The sequence below is a fragment of the Urtica dioica genome, chromosome 5, assembly GCF_054948205.1.
Source record: "Urtica dioica subsp. dioica isolate 48M chromosome 5, U.dioica_male_clone48M_v1_H2, whole genome shotgun sequence".
NCBI lineage: Eukaryota > Viridiplantae > Streptophyta > Magnoliopsida > Rosales > Urticaceae > Urtica > Urtica dioica.
In genome coordinates, this window is record NC_142760.1 from 8,912,504 (window position 1) to 8,926,316 (window position 13,813).

At 42.5% G+C, this 13,813-nt stretch overlaps 2 protein-coding genes across 2 annotated transcripts; both read right to left on the minus strand.

The window, feature by feature from the left end:
• Positions 1-210: 210 nt before the first annotated feature.
• LOC149395089 (uncharacterized) lies at positions 211-3,517 on the minus strand. Its single transcript, XM_089614207.1, has 3 exons — positions 3,365-3,517; positions 880-1,074; positions 211-738 (listed from the first exon to the last, which is right to left on the minus strand). Exons 1-3 carry the CDS (start codon positions 3,515-3,517, stop codon positions 211-213), a joined length of 876 nt encoding a protein of 291 aa, XP_089470333.1.
• A 2,890-nt stretch (positions 3,518-6,407) lies between these two features.
• Positions 6,408-6,899, minus strand: LOC149395090 (uncharacterized). The gene has a single exon (XM_089614208.1). It carries the CDS (start codon positions 6,897-6,899, stop codon positions 6,408-6,410), a length of 492 nt encoding a protein of 163 aa, XP_089470334.1.
• Between the last annotated feature and the right edge of the window lie 6,914 nt (positions 6,900-13,813).

Genomic DNA, 13,813 nt, shown 5'->3' on the forward strand with positions numbered 1-13,813 from the left:
CTTCATAATATCTCCATCGGGGAAGTAGCTTTGTCTAAAGACTCGGCCTACCAGACTATCCGGTCTCCTGAGAAGCCTCCGGACACTCTTAGCCAGAAGGGCCTGGTTGGACATCTCCAGATCTCTGAAGCCCATCCCTCCCACTGACTTGTGTCGCGTGAGGTCTTCCCAATTGCACCAGTGGATCTACCTCGTCGCCGTTTCACCCCCTCACCAGAATCTGGCAGTCGCCGAATGGATGTCCCTAATCAAGCGCAGCGGAATCTTATGGCATGAGGCCACGTAGCTGGGAATAGACTGAAGGACGGACTTAATGAGAACCTCTCTGCCAGCCTGCGAGAGGGAGAGACCGTTCCAACTCTTAATCTTATCCCAGACACGGTTTCTCACAAACCCAAAAAGCTCCGTCGTCCTCCGACCAGTGAACGCGGGAAGACCCAGGTATCGCTTATGGCACTCCGTCTTCCTAACTCCTAGGATCTGGGCCAAAACCTCACCCACCTCATCACTGACCTCCGTACCGAAATAGACATCGGAATTTTGAAAGTTCACCATCTGGCCCAAGGCCTCTGAATAAGTCCGTAAAATGTCTGTAACCCTCTCACATTCGTCGGGTATCGCACGACAGAAAACCAAGCTATCATCCGCGAAAAGAAGGTGAGACACATGAAGTTCCCGGAATCGGACTCCTGAAAGCGCTCCAACATCCTCACTTGCTCGGAAGAGGCTCGAGAGACCCTCAGAGCAGAAGAGGAATAAAAATGGAGAGAGAGGGTCCCCTTGGCGGAGGCCTCTGGAGGGAGTCACACTGTCTCGGGTGGAGCCGTTGATGTGGAAAGCAAATCTGACTGAGGTAACGCATCTCATGATAAGGTGCACCCACTGCGTGCTGTATCCCAGTCTAAACATCATTGCCTCCAGGTAGGCCCACTCAACTCTGTCGAAAGCCTTCGCCATGTCAAGCTTGCTAGACGCGCACTTTCCATTTCCGAAGCGTTTCCGCTTCATCGTATGGAGAGCCTCAAATCCAACCATGACATTATCAAAGATCAGTCTACCTCCTACAAAAGCGCTCTGTGTTGGAATTGATCTAGGGTTTAAGAAAAAGATTAAACGCTTCGGGAAGCGGCGGAATTTAAAAAATTTCTTTTCAAGTAAAAACAGTTTTTACTAACCTAGACAAAGAAGCAAGTACATGTAATTAAAAACCAAAATGAGCTAAGAGTTTACTAACCTTTCTTGAAGCTTGAACTTTGAAGAAGCTTTTGGAAAGTTTTCAACGCTCGTCTCCCCTCGCAGCACGTCTCTCTTCCTTTCCTCGGCACCTCGAGCAACCACGAAAGTTTCTATCACTAAATCACTCGAATATCACATATTCATGAGCCAATTTCCTCTTTTTCCCTTTGAGACACTCGGCCAACACAAGGCTTCTAGAAGCCTTGATTTGTTTCCAATTTTGTTCATGGCTTGCCTTTTCTCTCAACATGGCCGATTCCCCTATGCATGCATATGCAAATTTGTTTCCTCTTTTTCTTTTGGCAAGTATCTAAATACATTTATGCACAAAAAAAACTATCTTTCCTTAGGTATGTTGGGCGCCCAACATGTCTCTAGAAGGAGCTTCTAGAAGCTTCTTCATTTATTCATGAGAACATGAAAAAGGCCCATTAAGAATCTTCAATAAAATTCTTATGAAATGAAATTAATTCACAAGGCCCAATAATCAAGTCATGGCCGAGTGACATTAAGTCATCAAATGAACTTGTCAAAAAATTTATTGACATTCATTTCATCCTTTGTCTCAAAAGACAAAAATACCCTTTTAACTATTTTCGTTCTTGTTTTGACTTAGCTTCCAGTTTAACTATTCCTATCGATGTGATTCGTGACAGTGACCTCATGGACCCAAATGAACAAAGCTTGAGCTAAACACTTGGACTCAAAAGTTCACAAACCTTTTCCAAGTTTAGCTTAATGCCAACTGACTCCACTAAAGAGCTGACACTGAAAATCTCTCGGTTCAAATGAATTTATTTTCTACTCAAGAATTCGACATAATTATGATGAGCGGATCCACTGAATATTATCTATGTTTACCCTTCATGAATGTCATCAGCTAGTCGGGATTTACTAAATTACCATTTTACCCTTCTAGCTGTTATTTCCTCAACTCCTTTGTCACTTGTGAATAAGTTAGAAACAATGTATTGACGAGGAGCTAACAAGTCACATTGTTTCATCCAAAAGAGTCGGAACTCAATTTGGACATTGGCCAGTTCATTTATTCACACTCCAAGGAATAAAGCATGAGGTGACATACATTGCATTTCAGCAATCTTGTACATGAATTCCATATCTATGAGAACTTCACAAAGTTACTCATGACATACTCACAACTTAGTACTTCACCAATTGGCCCTGTTCGGAATCACATAGTGAGTCCGAACTCTGACTTTCTCAAATGAGAATACTAAGGTGTGAAATGGCATGTCTCATTTCAGGATTAAGGTAAGCATGATGCAATTCATACATAGTGACTTCGAGACATAAGAGGTTAAATGGTTTGTTCTTATATTGTCTCTAGAAGTGTACTGGTCAATTCAGTACCTTCGGAAGATACCTAGAAGAACTATAGAGTCTCCAACTCTCAATGCCTCATAACCAGACATCATAGATTCTTCTAACAATCGTACTGAGGTCAATAGTCCTTTGACCCAAAGATTGCGAATATATCGTTTTAAGCAAACTACGAAGAGTTTGTTCATGCAAATCTACATTTGTCTCTTCGTAAGTTGTTTAGTTTGTTTATGGACTAAAAGACTAAGGTTTTATCATAAAGCTTCAAACAAAGAAAGAATGAATGAACGTTTCAACTTTATTAATGAATGAATAGGCAATTACAAGCAAGAGTCTTCATGAGACTTTATTACATCAAATGTACAAAATAAAGATTACAACTCTTCTTGTGGGCACCATTGACAACACTCTGGGACTCAGAAATAGCATCGTGCATAGTGATCTTAAGACGGTTGACCAAGCACTTGGCCACTATCTTATAGATCACATTGCACAGGCTAATCGGTCTGAAGTCGCTGACTCGTTTCGGGTCCTCTACTTTGGGGATGAAGGTGACCACAGTATCATTAATGGTGGCCACCTCATCTCCGTCGTTAAGAATCCCAAGGCAGGTCTTCAAGACCGACTCGCCAACTACGTCCCAATATCTCTGGTATAAAATCGTGGGAAAGCCGTCACTTCCCGGGGCCTTGATCGCATCCATCAAGAAAAGCGCCTTTTTCACCTCCCCTGGCTCAAAAGGGCACTCCAACTCGGCGTTCAACGCCTCCGAGATCCTAGGTTGTACGCCCACGGAAACTAAGTCAATACTCTGCGAAGGAGGCCTCTCTGAAGAGAAAATGTCACCAAAGTAACAAGAGACGATCCTCTCGATCTCAGTGTCTCCACTGTGCCAAACCCCGTCTTTGTCCTCTAATCCTCTAATGGCATTCCTCTTCATCCTAGCAGAAGCCTTGCGGTGAAAAAGCTTCGTATTCTTATCCCCGCACCGCATCCAGGACACTCTGCTCCTCTGTCTCCAGTACTGCTCCTCTCTGTCAACTAAAGCGTCAAGCTGTCTCTCCTCCCGTCTGAAGAACTCCATACAGAAATCCGGGCCCGATCGTCCCGTAGGCTCAACGATCTTCTTCTGCTTCTCGATCATGTCTCTGATCTCTCTGTTCCTCGCTCCGCCCCAGCTGGAGAGGCTCTTTCTGCATTGACTGATCGCATCAGCTAAGCTCGGATTCTAATCCCCACTCTGGCCCGTCCCCCATGCTCTACGGATCCGCTCGTCGCACTCTGGCTCACCTATCCACGACTCCTCAAAGAAGAAACGCCTCGGCCTCCTGCTCCTCCGGCGATCTCTGAAACCCGCAGTATGCAGAAGAAGCGGTCTATGGTCCGAACTCCAGAAACTCAAATGTCGAATTGTGGCCGAAGGGAAGAGGTCGCTCCACTCGTGACTCGCAAGGCATCTATCCAGACGCTCCTCTAAACCTCCTCTGCGCCAGGTGAAAGGGTCTCCCTCGTAACCTAAGTCATGGATGTTGCTATCCAAAATCATCTCTCTGAAGGCTGATAGCTGGCCGGGACATCTGTCTCTACCTCCTCTAATCTCTGAGTTGGAGACAACTTCGTTCATGTCGCCCCCAACTAACCAAGGACCCGTGAAAGAGCTCCGGAGGCGACGAAGGAGCTCCCAAGAATGCCTCCTCTGGGCGCTCACAAGATCTCCGTAGATCCCCACAAATCTCCAACTCTCACCTAAAACACTAACCAGATCTCCCTCAATGTGATATCTCGAAAACGTCCCGAGAAGGAATCTCACAGGCTCTTTCTAAAGTAACATCAAGCCTCCACTCCTACCGAGACAGTCCACCGTCATACAACCAGCGAAACCCAACGACACTCTCACCCTTTCAGCCCCCTCACGCCGTAGTCTAGTCTCTGATAGAAAAATAAAATCGGGACTATGATCACGAACGTGAGCATGGAGGGCTGACCTCGTCACGGGGTTACCTAACCCCTGGACGTTCCATATAACGCCTATCATCGCGTTCGGCGGCCCTCACTCTCAGGGGCGCCGCTCTCCCATCAGTAACTACTAAGGTCGAATCTAGTGGACTAGAAACTTTCAAAGTACGAGTAACAGAAAATAAGTCTCTCCTCCCTAGGTCATCTGTGGCAGAAAGTAAGTCTCTATCCCATAAGACTTGAGTGTCTGAAAAAGAGTCTCTATCCCCTAGGCCTAGTGTAGCTGAAAATAAGTCTCTATGTCCTATATCAAACTGTAGTACATGAGTATGAGAGTTGATAGTTGGACTTACCTGTGTATCGAGCGTAGATCCCAACACTCTCTTCAAAGCAGAAGTATCAGAGCCCCCCGCTGGCTCGAAACCTTTCCCATTCCCTTGCCCACTCTGGTACGTCTGGGTAGATGAGGTAGGCAGTGACCCGCTCCCTGTGCGATTCGGTCCTAAGTTGGTCTTCTCTCCCCCAGCTTCAAACATGCGAGCCATCTTCTTCACGTTCCCGATTCTGACTCTCTCGCCCGATTTCCAATTGCCCGACCCGCCGTCACCCTCCTCGACCATCCCAGAAAAAGAATCAGCCTCCGGCCCAATTTCTGGGCCTAATTCACGCCCAAATGGCCTTTTTTTGGAGGCTGAGTTACTTTTCCAGGACTCATATGGCCCAAGAAGGCCGTGGCCCACCTGGTTGGAAGCCTCACTAAGCCCCCCTTGCACCAAATCAGCCCTTATCTTCATGGGCTTGGCCGAAGATAGGTTAAGGCCCAACACACCCAACTCTTTATCTTTAGCTAGGGATAGGGATTTCCCCTGACCCACTCTAGATCCCTGACTGCCCAAATCGCCAGAAGTCACCTGCTCCCCCCTGTCTCATCCTTTTTTCCAGAAAAAAACTATCTGCTCCAGGGAGCCATTGCCCTGTTCTCTCCTCAATCTAGGCTTAAAATCCTCATCTTTCAGGATAGGTTTAGTCGTACCTACCCCGGTATGGCAAGGAAGCTCACTCCCCGAAACCGACGCTCTGCTTCTCGATTGGCCCCGACGCGCCACACTCCTAGCCGCGTCAGATCTGGGTTTTCCCGTTGGCGTCGATGGAGCTTGGCGAAGCTCGTTCGCAGGGGTCGCAGATTCCCCCGCTAGGCTCGGAGCTCCGCGTGGAGAGATCACAGCTTCCCTCGGCGGCGGGGTCGTCTCATTCGGCCGGTGGGCTCTGTCATCCTCGCTGTGTCCCATGTGCCTAGAAAATGGCGTCGGCACCCCAGGGGAAGGATTATCCCCCGAGTCCATACCCTCTCCAGCGAGTGGAGACGTGTCACCCGCGGCTCCGACCTCAACTTCCATCTCCGCCAGTCCCGGGGCTTCCGAGTCTCGCGAAGGACCAGCCTCGCCTCTACCTTTCCCATTCCCGTTTTGCTCCGCCACTGGAGATTTCCCTGAAGGATTCTTGCAGGTTTTGCCATCATTTGACGATGCGGCCGCCGGGGGCAGTGGTCCGTCCTTTGTCGGGGTGACACCAGGCCCTGCCCAGCCCTTGTCTAGGGACGTTCCTACTCCGTTGAAGCGCCTTGTGCCATTCCCGGGGTTACTTGGGGCCTCCCCTCGAAGCCACCCTCCAAATCTAGGATTCCCGGTCTCGACCGTCGGAGGCGGTGGGCTTGGGCAAGCGGAGAGGCTGTGCCCCAAACTCCCGCAAGAATAGCAGAAATCGCCTAGCTTTTCGAATTTAAATGCCACCCAATTCTTCTCCTTCCCGGGCATTATATGTATCCCCCTCGTCAATGGCTTTCCGATGTCGATGGCCACTCGAACGCGAAGGAACTATTCTCTGGTTCGGTCTCCCCTATCCTTATCAACATTGACAACACGACCAATCCTCTTACCAACCAGCCCAGCCATTTTTGCATATCGATTCCTCGGGGGAACTCCATGGAGTTGAACCCAGAATTCTGCGAACCGGAACTCGACTTCGTCTTCCAGCAGCGGGTCACCGAGGACTAGCAACGATTTATCGAATGACCAAGGTCCTAGTTCCCAGACTCTTCTCTTGTCAGATTCGAGTTCGAATTTGAAGCAGAACACACCCTTATCGTAATCGCTGATTTCGAGCTTGCCCTTGGGTCTCCAAATCCTGGCCATGACCGTCTTCAGGGCGTTCCGGTTGAAGGGTCTAGCTCTCAGAAGCCTCCCAAGCAGGCTGCTCGAGAGGTCCACCTCAGTACTCGCGATCTCGTCCTCCTCGAGGACCATAACTTCCTCGTCATCTTCTTCTCCTATGTCCAGTTCAGACCATCTATCACACAAGTCTTCCATCCCCGGAAAGAATAAGAAAACCAGGTGGGAAGAACAAACACAGCTTTAGACGAGAGCAGGTTTTACCACATAAATGTGATGGCTATATTTAGCAATAAAAAAAATGTCCTTGATAAAATTAAAAAAAAAAAAAACTATTTCCCGTAGACTTTCTCCTCTCTCTCTCTCTCTCTCTCTCTCTCTCTTAAAGCACCGTTAATTAATATCTCTGTCTCTATGCTTTTCAATTTATGTGAAAGCTCGGTAGGTGGAAACGATGGATTGGGTAGGTATTTGAGAAGACAACTTCTAAATTATTTGTAATTATATTATGAGGGTACATGCTGGATGCGAGAAATCATAGCACGTGGAAAATTTGACGACAGAGGATAAGTGATAAATTTTTGGACCTCCGATTAAAAAGAAAAGGAGATAAACTTTTTTATCAAAATCTTCTGTTGTGCAGAGATATGTTAGCTAGCTACCATAACTTTAGCACATGTTGCTCTCTGGTAATATATAATGGCTCATTGACCTCTTTCTCCGGCTTGTGGCGGGGTGGGTCACCTTTAGGTGTCACGATTGTACTGTGTACTACGTAAAGGAAAAAATTCGGTTAAAGAAAAAATTTTGATTTAAATTTTCATGTAAATTATTCGGTTAAAATTAACCGTACGATTAATTTTAATTGAATTTTTGGTTAAAATTAATCGTACGGTTAATTTTAACCAAATAAAAAACAATTAACCTAGGTTAATTGAAAAAAAAAATAATAGTTTATTATAAAGTAGTTTGTTTTCTCACGTAACATTTATAAATTGCCCACTTTTCGGTTAAAACAATTAATTGCAATTAATTGTCCATTTTTCTATTTCGGTTAACAATTAACCGTGAGCAAAAAATTCGGTTAATGGTTAATTGAAGTTAACCGAATTTTCAACATTAGTATTATGATACGTCTGGCCCTAATTTGTTGCCCTAATTCATTGTTCTTCCTCTCCAATTATGTCAGACACTCTTTCATTTTTCTGAATATCTTTAAAAGACTCGATTATCGGATGATTTCAGCGATTTCCTCAGTAGTCAGTGGAAGAGTTATATTCTAATGCTCGATTTGCTCATGCTCGTCACTCTGTGGATTATCTTCCTCTTCAGATTTTTGTGGTGCCGAGAAACTCGCCATCAAACTTCAATGTTAAGTGTCCTCCTTCTAACGTCAACTTGACGATGTCAAAAAATAGATACAACAATTGTCTCGACGGATGCACGTAAATACCGAACAAACTCGGTATAATTATGAATACAAAGACCAGATTTTTCTTATATTAGACAAATCTCTATATAAGAAGTACAAATTACAAAGGGGTTCTAAGTACAAGAGAAAATAAAGATAACAAAAGTTATGCGAAGTAGGTGTGTTGTGTGAATGAGTATCCAGCCTTTTTTATAGGAGTCTTGTGCCTTTTATAGGTGAGGATAAAGTGTGGACTTGGGTTGATCACTTCCCACGTCATTAGCAGTTATTTCGTAACTGCTTTGTTCGTGTATCGTAACTGCTTGGATACTTGATTTTGGGTTATTTGAGCGGTTATCCGTGCTTACGTGGCCATTATAAGCTATAATTCGACTAGTCTCTTTTATACCGAGTGCTTTCTCCAGCATTTTCGGCTCTTCCAGTCGGTATTCGGAACTTAACTTATGTTCTTGAGCATCCCTCGCTTTTCACACCTCGAACAAAATCATGTTCCATTTTTTTATGGCTATTCGGTGGTAAGATTTTCCGATCATGACAATCCCCTCCAGTTTTTTTGTATTTTCCAGTAGTGAGGAGCTTGTTTTGCATCCGGTATTTTAAGCTACTACAATGAACGACTGGGATATTGGTCGCGTACCTATCGAAGAAACTTTTAAAGTAATCAATTTTGTATTTTTTATATTGACTTATGACATGTGTTGGTGCCTACCGAGGTGTCGATTCGAATGCTCGGGTCATTATTAGGAGATGACGTTTCTTCGTGGCTCTTCATATCCGAGCGAAAATTGGAATTATGTCCATTGGATCGTAATTTTTGACGCGGATCGTTTCTCTTCTTTGATCATGTCTATTCATTTTTATAGCTTCCTTTGGAAGCCTAGTCACGCCTTTTCGACTTCTCTGCCAATATATACTAGAATCTCCATTCACTTGGGATTTTTGTGTTCATTTTCTCAATTTTTCTTCATCCGTGTCCATGCTTTGGGATCGTTCTTTTTGCTCGGCCAACTCTTCTTCGTGTAAATCTCAAGTATTCAATCGTATATCTTTTTGGCTTTTCTTACCGAGCACTCAGATTTTTTCCAATCGGTTTCGAGTCGTTAAGCTGATGATTTTTAGGTAATCGATAGATTCACTAGAGACTTAGGTTATGAATAGTTCACAAATCCGAGTCGACCTCTTATTTTCTAGGAAATTATGCATGTTATCTTCTTAGGTAGCAGTTTTGACATTCACGACGAGCCAGATCTGAAGTTCAGATTTCATGCGGACACGGGGGAAAATGTAGCTTTTATTCGTTTGAAAAATATCGTTTGAACGAATATGTTTTAGTCATTCCCTTGCGAATTGTTCCTTTTGGCTTTACTATAGATCCAGATGAAAAAATTTCAAGCAAAAATAAAGACTTTGGAAATAACGTTGTTCCTCGGCTTACTTGTAACCAAATGTCTAGTCAGGCCGATTCATTTTTGGGGCTGGTGACACGGGCATGCGATGTGCTCGACGCTACGCGTGCAAGATGTATTTGAGGAGCGTGGGAGGATTCGTCCTTGACGTGTTGAATGGGAGGTGCGACATGCCAAGCCCCTTCGCGCATCATGCGCATGTGTTATATTGTGGATGAGCTACTTACTCTGATTTTTGGCCCGTTTCAGATGAGCCTTTCTCCTTTTGGGCCTAGATGGGCTTGTTAGTGGCCCCATCCCGTTAGGCATTCGAATTCAGAATTCGACACGTATCGCATTAAGTTTAATGTTTTCGAGTTTTCTAAGACGGACCGACAATATTAACCCCCTAAGTTTGTCGCTCGGGGGGCCCGAGCAATAAATTTTAGTCGTATTACGTCGGGTTTTTGAGAAAATGGATTTCCCATTCTTTGCGGTGGCGAATGTGTTTTTTTTTCGATTCATCGCGCGCTGAGGTGGCGCGTCGCATGTCAAGGTGGCGCATTGTGCCGAGTGTTCGCGCACGCATAGAACTGGCGCGCGTGTGAGGAGGGAGCCCATTTAGGCTCCTTCCTTTTTTCTTCTGGTTTCCTTCTCCTTGTTGGAGTAGGAGTAGAATTCCTGTTTTGAAAATCTTACTTTTTCCTTTTTCATATGTGCCTATTAACAAAGGCACGTGGCTCTTTATTTTTCACAAATGCACATGCTCTCTCCCACTTATCCTCTCTTTCAATATCAGTGATGGAAAATCAATTCTCTTTCTCAATCGGGGATCACGAGGTGGATTTCTCCCACTTGATTCAGGACCCTGAGTATGCATGGAGTGATCTCTTGGCGGTATTGGACAAGATTTTGTTGGAATTGATCTAGGGTTTAAGAAAAAGTTTAACGCTTCAGTAAGCGGCGGAATTTTAAAAAATTTCTTTTACAAGTAAAACAGTTTTTTACTAACCTAGACAAAGAGCAAGCACATGTAAATAAAAACTAATAAGAGCATAAAAGATTACTAACCTTTTTAGAAGCTTGAACGTTGAGAAGCTTTTGGAAAAAGGTTGCAACGTTCGTCTCCCTCACAGCACGTCTCTCTTCCTTTCCTCGTTAACTTGAGCAACCACGAAAGTTTCTATCACTAAATCACTCAAGATAAAAAGGAATTAGTGTGTGGGCACTTTTAAACACTACGACTTAAGAACGAGTCTTGAAGTCACAGAGCTAAACACTAGGTCAAAGGAGGACCTAGGTGCCAAAACAATAAAAACAAAATTGAATAGAGAGAGAGAGGAGAGGGGCGGCCAAGTCTAGAGAGAGAAGCTCTCAATCTCTAAAACTTTGGATGAATGAAATGTGTGGAATGAGGCTCCTATTTATAGGAGAGGTCTCACCTTCAATAAGGTAGTTTCCTCTTCTATAGAATTATCACATATTCATGAGCCAATTTCTGTTGTCAATGGTGCCCACAAGAAGAGTTGTAATCTTTATTTTGTACATTTGATGTAATAAAGTCTCATCAAGACTCTTGCTTGAAATTTCATATTCATTCATTAATAAAGTTGAAACGTTCATTCAATCTTCCTTGTTTGAAGCTTTATGATAAAACCTTAGTCTTTTAGTCCATAAACAAACTTAACAACTTACAAAGACACAAATGTAGATTTGCATGAACAAACTCTTCGTATTTTGCTTAAAACGATATATTCGCAATCTTAGGGTCAAAGGACTATTGACCTCAGTACGATTGTTAGGAGAATCTATGATGTCTGGTTATGGGGCATTGAGAGTTTGAGACTCTATAGTTCTTCTAGGTATCTTCCGAAGGTACTGAATTGACCAGTGCACTTCTAGAGACAAGATAAGAACAAACCATTTAACCTCTTATGTCTCGAAGTCACTATGTATGAATTGCATCATGCTTACCTTAATCCTGAAATGAGACATGTCATTTCACACCTTAGTATTCTCATTGGAGAAAGTCAGAGTTCGGACTCACTCTGTGATTCCGAACAGGGCCTATTGGTGAAGTACTAAGTTGTGAGAATGTCATGAGTAACTTTGTGAAGTTCTCATAGATATGGAATTCATATACAAGATTGCTGAAATGCAATGTATGTCACCTCATGCTTTGTTCCTTGGAGTGTGAATAAATGAACTGGCCAGTGTCCAAATTGAGTCCTGACTCTTTTGGATGAAACAATGTGACTTGTTAGCTCCTCGTCAATACATTGTTTCTAACTTATTCACAAGCGACAAAGGAGTTGAGGAAATAATAGTTAGAAGGGTAAAATGGTAATTTAGTAAATCCCGACTAGCTGATGACATTCATGAAGGGTAGCATAGATAATATTCAGTGGATCCACTAATCATAATTAGGTCGAATTCTTGAGTAGAAAATAAATTCATTTGAACCGAGAGATTTTCACTGTCAGCTCTTTAGTGGAGTCAGTTGGCATTAAGCTAAACTTGGAAAAGGTTTGTGAACTTTTGAGTCCAAGTGTTTAGCTCAAGCTTTGTTCATTTGGGTCCATGAGGTCACTGTCACGAATCACTTCGATAGGAATAGTTAAACTGGAAGCTAAGTCAAAACGAGAACGAAAATAGTCAAAAGGGTATTTTTGTCTTTTGAGACAAAGGATGAAATGAATGTCAATAAATTTTTTTTACAAGTTCATTTGATGACTTAATGTCACTCGGCCTTGACTTGATCATTGGGCCTCGTGAATTAATTTCATTTCATAAGAGTTTTATTGAAAATTCTTAATGTGCCTTTTTCATGTTCTCATGAATAAATGAAGAAGCTTCTAGAAGCTCCTTCTAGAGACATGTTGGGCGCCTACCCTATAGAGAAATAGGAGAGTTTATTTTGTGCATAAATTTATTTAGATACTTGCCAAAAGAAAAAGAGGAAACAAATTTGCATAAGGATGCACAAGGGAATCGTCCAAGTTGAGAAAAAGGCAAGCCATAAACAAAATTGGAAACAAATCAAGGCTTCTAGAAGCCCTTGTTTGGCCGAGTGTCTCAAGAGGGAAAAGAGGAAATTGGCTCATGAATATGTGATATTCTATAGAAGAGGAAACTATCTTATTGAAGGTGAGAGCTCTCCTATAAATAGGAGCCTCATTTCCCCACATTTCATTCATCCAAGTTTAAGAGATTTGAGAGACTCTCTCTCTAGAACTTTGGTCGAAACTCCTCTCTCTCTCTCTCTAGTTTATTTTCGATTTTTCTTGTTTTGGCACCTAGTTCCTCACTCGACCTAGTGTTTAGCTCTGCGACTTCAAGACTCGTTCTTAAGTCGTAGTGTTTAAAAGTGCCCACTCACTAATTCCTTTATTTCGAGTGATTTAGTGATAGAAACTTTCGTGGTTGCTCGAGGTGCCAAGGAAAGAAAGAGAGACGTGCTGCGAGGGGAGACGAGCGTTGCAACTTTCTAAGAGCTTCTCAAAGATCAAGCTTCAAGAAAGGTTAGTAAACTTCTTAGCTCATATTAGTTTTTAATTACATGTACTTGCACTTGTCTAGGTTAGTAAAAACCATTTTTACTTGTAAAAGAAAATTTTTAAACTTCCGCCGCTTCCCGAAGCGTTAATTATTTTCTTAAACCCTAGATCGATTCCAACAAATGGTATCAGAGCTATGCTCAAAGAGATGGATGTACATGTTATTTAAAATTATGAGCTTGAAAATCGTTTTCGAAAGTTTATTAATTTTGTGACAAGTTAGAATTGTTATCTTAAATTTTTTTTAATTTATTGCTCTTGCCTTTAAATTAAAAAACATGTTGATTTTCTATGAGTTTGGGATGTTATTAAAACACATTAGAATCAGTTCTAAAAGTTTTTAATTTTTTATATTGAAAAACGTGTTTTATAGGTTTGAGAAATTTCGAGTAAAATTTTGTGATTAGTTTTCTTATCTTACTAGTTTCTTATTTTTACTTGACTCGTTTTATGCTTGTTGTTATTTCTTTTATGCCTTGTTATTACGTTGCTAATAAAACACAAATAAAAGCATTAATTGAAATGTTTTTCATATGATTATAAACATGATGTGTAAAGATTAAAAGTTTTGATTTTTGAAAGATTAATTGAAATTGAATTTTTACAAAACTAGTTTGAATTTTGAAAAACCGTTTTCACTTCCAAACTTGAAAATATTTTGTCATCCAAATCAAATAAGTTTTCAAAATGTTTTCAAAACTATATCTATATCACATATGTTCAGAATCTATATGCTCT